Raw genomic sequence first — 5,000 nt, 5'->3', positions numbered from 1 at the left:
ATAGATCGTAAGATGTTCTTTAATCTTTATTTAACTTCCCTTTAATCTTCGTTTAACTTCCTTTAAACGTTCAATTTCAGTCCTGTCTCTGCTGAACATTCAGAGCCTTTATAAAAATCCTCTGATTGATTTTGAAATTTGACTGAGACGGCCAAATGAACTGCCCAATGGTGTGACATTACAAAATGCCATGTTTGATAATGAGTCGAGGTAATAGAATACATTTGCGTTCAAATGACGGACTTAGCAGTTCTCTTAAACCGGTGGCTACGGAAGGAAGCCTCTAGCGCTCTCAGACAGCGTCACCAATAGGAGTGAATTTGCAGACAAATGAGGGCGAGAGAGAGAGAGAAAAATCATCTGCTCATTTTAGCTCTTCATTATCACTTAGCCTGGCGCATTCCCCACGGCCCGGCGTGAGTCAGACGCTTAATATAGTTTGCTTGCTCAAGTGCATTTTTCTTATTCAGTGAAATGAGATGGGCTGGCACTTGTAATACAGACTAATGGGGAGTCATTTGAGCTGTGTGTTCTGGGGGGAGGAGAGAGGAGAGCTTTAAGGTAGCTGACCCAGTCAGTGTGGAGGGAAAAAGCGATTGTGGTGAGACTGAGTCTGAGAAATGTGGGAATGAATAGAGAGAAAGGTGGAGAATGAGAGAATGGAGAGAGGAAGGCAAGATGACGGAGGGAGAGTTGAGGGGAGATGAGAATAGGAAATGGAAGCCAACAGTGAAAGATAAACATATGTGAAAACACACACACACACACACACACACACAGTCACACAGTCACAGACAGACTCTGTCTCTCCCACACACACACACACATGCTGAAGCCAAAAGTGAAGGAATATCATGGGAAGGGAGAGTGGTGTTGGCCAGCAGTGGAGACTTCAGGCATTGAATGAATTGAATGATTGACAGGACCTGGATCAACTGACCAGTCAGTTAGAACATTGGAGAAGAGACCAGATGAGACTTGTTCAGATGAAGACGTGTGAGAGACAGACCGAGAGCAAGAGGAGAGGTGAGGAGAGGTGAGGAGAGGTGAGGAGAGGTGAGGAGAGGAGACAGCGCAGGAGTGGGGATGAGGAGGGGCGAGCGGAGGTGAGGAGAGGACAGGGAGTAGTTTAGTGAACCACATCAATAGAGAGAAGAGAAAGGGATGGGGGAGAGAAAGAGAAAGGGACGGGAAGAGAGGGATAGAGATAGAGAGAGGGAGAGGGATAGGAGAGAGAGAGAGGGGGAATGAAGGGGGGAGAGAGAGTGAGATAGAGGGATAGAGAGTAAAGAGAGTGATGGAGAGGTGGAGGAGAAGAGGTGCTCTGAGAGGATCAGGCTCTGATTGATTGCGCTGTGTGCTGCGTGTGCTGGTGATGGGGAGGTGGAGGAGAGGAGGTGCTGTTTGTGCTGGTGATGGGGAGGTGGAGGAGAGGAGGTGCTGTGTGAGGATCAGGCTCTGATTGGTTGCGCTGTGTGTGCTGGTGATGGGGTCAGGAGCTGCTGCATGGGGCTCCTCCACATGCCCTACAACAGGCCCCACTAGCACTAGCACTAGCACTAGCTGGAGTGTGAACTCACACAGAGGATAGCAGCACTCATCAATACACACACACACACACACACACACACACACACACACACACACACACATGCACTGTACACACATGCACACGCTCATAAATCGCAAAGGCAACAAGTTGTTGGACTCGAACTGTGAATAAATACTTAAATCGCTGCAGCGTAATGAAACAAATGAACAAATAAGCATGTAGTGCGTTGTGCAAGAGGATAATGCACTTATGACTTGATGAACTTACCTCAGACATTGAAAGTCATTATGTGCTGTTTTTCAAGTCATTATGCGCATCAGTGCAACAGGCTCTTTGATTTGATTGTGCAATCAAAGCTAATGCTGCCGTCTGCAGAACAAAATCAGGGATCGACGGTCTCTTGCTGTGTCCGTCTGTCTGCCTGCCTAGCTGTTATGGTCTCGGCTTACAATTTCCGAGCGTAAACTGATGCAGTTTACTGTCTGCTCTCATTACCCTGTCCTACACAGAGGTCTGGTTTGCGTTAGCTCACAGACGTCGGCGATTTTCTCAATTGGCCCTGGATGTGAATGAAGCTGGAATGTTGCGGCTCCCTAGGGAACGTCGTCCTAGCACATGTTGTGTGTGTTCGGTACGCGGCGAGCTGAGCGGGCCTAGCGCACGATGTTGTGTTCGGTCGGTGCGCCGTCTGGATCCTTTGGAAAGAAGTCACTCTGCGAGCTGCAGGCACAGGCTCAGCGCTGCCACCCCGACCGCTGTGTGCCTCACGGCGGGCACGGTTATCAGATCATCAGCCTCTTGCCATGGATGACCCTGAAGATGGCAGAAGGGGAAAGGATCATGCCAGTCGGGCACCATCCACCCCTCCCCCTCAACCCACTACACACACACACACACACACACACACACACACACACACACACACACACTGTGTGTTTATTGACTGTCCCTGGCATCCTGCCTCCCCCTCCCTATTACCCCATCTGGGATGCCCGGAGACCAACTGGGCAGGCTTTGCCCCAATCATGCCCCTTAGCCAAACCTATAATCTTCCCCCGTGTGTCTTCGCCCATTGCCCTCGGCTCGTTCTAGCGACTCACTGTGCCCTGCCAACCCCCAGCCCCCAACACACACACACACACACACACACACACACACACACACACATACACACACACACACACACACACACACACACACACACACACACACACGTACACATACACACACACACACACACACACACACACACACACACACACACACACACACACACACACACACACACACACACACCTACACACACACACACACACACACACACCTACACACACACACACACACACACACACACACTCACACACACCTACACACACACACACACACACACACACACACACACACACACACACACACACACACACACACACACACACACACACACCTACACACTCACACACACACACTCACACTCCCCGTCCTACCCTCTCCCTGTCCTTGGGACCCTGTACCTGAATCGATTCGGTATGCAGCGCAGCCGAGCCTGTCGCTAACAACATTAGCATAATCCTTTTTGTGCCGAGTCCAGAGGGTTTCAATTTGTTTGAAGAGTCTTATTGTTCTGAGGTCCCATAATTGATTTTCTTGAGGCTAATGCCATTATGGTTTTTTTGTCTTCCTCTGTACTGTCTTTTCTGCCAAACACATGACACACACAACAAACAGAAAAATAAAAAATAAAATCTCTGAAGGAAGTGAAACGCTGTTTGTCTGTAAAAACAAAAACACCTTTGATGTGGCAGTGCATTCAATGCAAACGTGTTTGAAGTTGCCGTTTCATAGAATACAACTGCCCTTGAACAGAGTCCTCTAACAATATAGCAAGCAAAAGAACACTGGTAGCATAATACATATCCCATATATTGCATTGCCATGCATGCAGACACATATCCAGACGAGTAGTGAAGGACGATGATTGTGTGGTTTGTCTGTGGTTGACACCGATGATGGTAGTTGTTTAAAGGAAGAAGTGCTCGCATCACAGAGTAAAGAACTTCACCGCTTTCCATGCTGTTGTTATTCCTAAGCGTACACAATACATATGCTGTGACATTTTTATAGTTTATAGAAATAAAGAAAACGGCTTCATGAAATGTTACTGCAGTACATTTGTTGTCCACAGTGGTAGGAATATATATTTAGCTCCAGGCCAAGGAAGTGAAACCTCTTAACCACTGTCGCTATTTTGCGGATGTTTTCATGCACACAGCAGGCTTTTTAACTCAGGTTCTATACTTTTACTACTTTCTTGACAGGGAAAAGAGGTCACCTGTAAATCAGCTAACTTGAGTCCATGCATGAAATGTTGAAATGTCAGAACGATCTGTTTGCCTTTATGTTGTCGTTGTCCACTGCAGTAGAAATTCATCTTTGGCCTCGACCATGCAAGCATAAGAAATTCACATTAACTATAAAACATGTAGCTGCATAAAACTGAGAATAGCCTCCACATCCACTGGTGAACATATATAACGAATAGTTACATAAATGATTCACTTTTACAATAAAAGGAACCTCATAAAACAATATTGCATAATGTTGAAAGTGACACATAAAAGCATGCCAGTAGTCACATCAAATAAAAATAATGAAAAAAGATGGTTGTACATCTTATTCATTTTCCTTAAAACAAATTTACTGAATAAGAAATAAAAAATGATTGTAGACCTTGGTCCTGAAGTGTCTTCCTCATTGATGCATTTCTCCCGGTTTATGTGGTAAGGCAGCTCTTAAACTCTGAACAGTTCAACAAGCTGTAGTTTTGCTTTTACTAGCTGTCTTACTAGCGGTCTGTGAGAGATTGCTTTTCCCTTTCAGGCGCTTGCTCCTTTGTGATCTTGCTATGCCATAATGCTATGCCCAACTCACAATATGATGTTACAAACACAAGCTAAACACAATAACAGCAAACAGCTAAGGCTTATAATTTCAAATGTAATGCTGCTATGAAATGATGATGATAATAGCATTCATATCACTCCTATAAAAAGGGAATTAGGCTGATGAGTGTGCTGTAACATTGACAATTGATACTGGTTTAACTTCACTTTGACGTGTGTGTGTGTGTGTGTGTGTGTGTGTGTGTGTGTGTGTGTTTTTGTGTCCTGTGTGTGCTCGTAGCTGCTCCTGGAGCACCTGGAGTGTCTGGTGTCGCGACACGAGCGCTCCCTGCGCATGACCGTGGTCAAGCGTCAGGCTCAGTCTCCGTCCGGTGTGTCCAGCGAAGTCGAGGTCCTCAAAGCGCTCAAGTCCCTGTTTGAACACCACAAGGCTCTAGATGAAAAGGTAAGACTAAATGGAGACTGAGAGAGGACACACATTCCTTGTGCCTGTGAAGTGGATTAACAACACACCACCTGATCATTGGAGCTAAAGCATTCTCTTCTAG

General features: G+C 46.2%; 1 protein-coding gene across 1 annotated transcript in view; it reads left to right on the top strand.

Annotated features, from left to right (window-relative positions):
* The window catches only part of ppfia2 (PTPRF interacting protein alpha 2), a 179,615-nt gene that overhangs the window by 121,522 nt on the left and 53,093 nt on the right, over positions 1-5,000 (top strand). The window contains exon 3 of the mRNA XM_062517695.1: positions 4,733-4,897. Within this exon, the coding sequence (XP_062373679.1) occupies positions 4,733-4,897 (165 nt within the window). The remainder of the gene's footprint in view (positions 1-4,732; positions 4,898-5,000) is intronic.

Source organism: Sardina pilchardus, chromosome 17, assembly GCF_963854185.1.
Source record: "Sardina pilchardus chromosome 17, fSarPil1.1, whole genome shotgun sequence".
In the NCBI taxonomy this organism is placed as follows: Eukaryota; Metazoa; Chordata; class Actinopteri; order Clupeiformes; family Clupeidae; genus Sardina; species Sardina pilchardus.
Note: the sequence above shows the minus strand (reverse complement) of the source record. Positions and strands in the feature narration are given on the sequence as shown.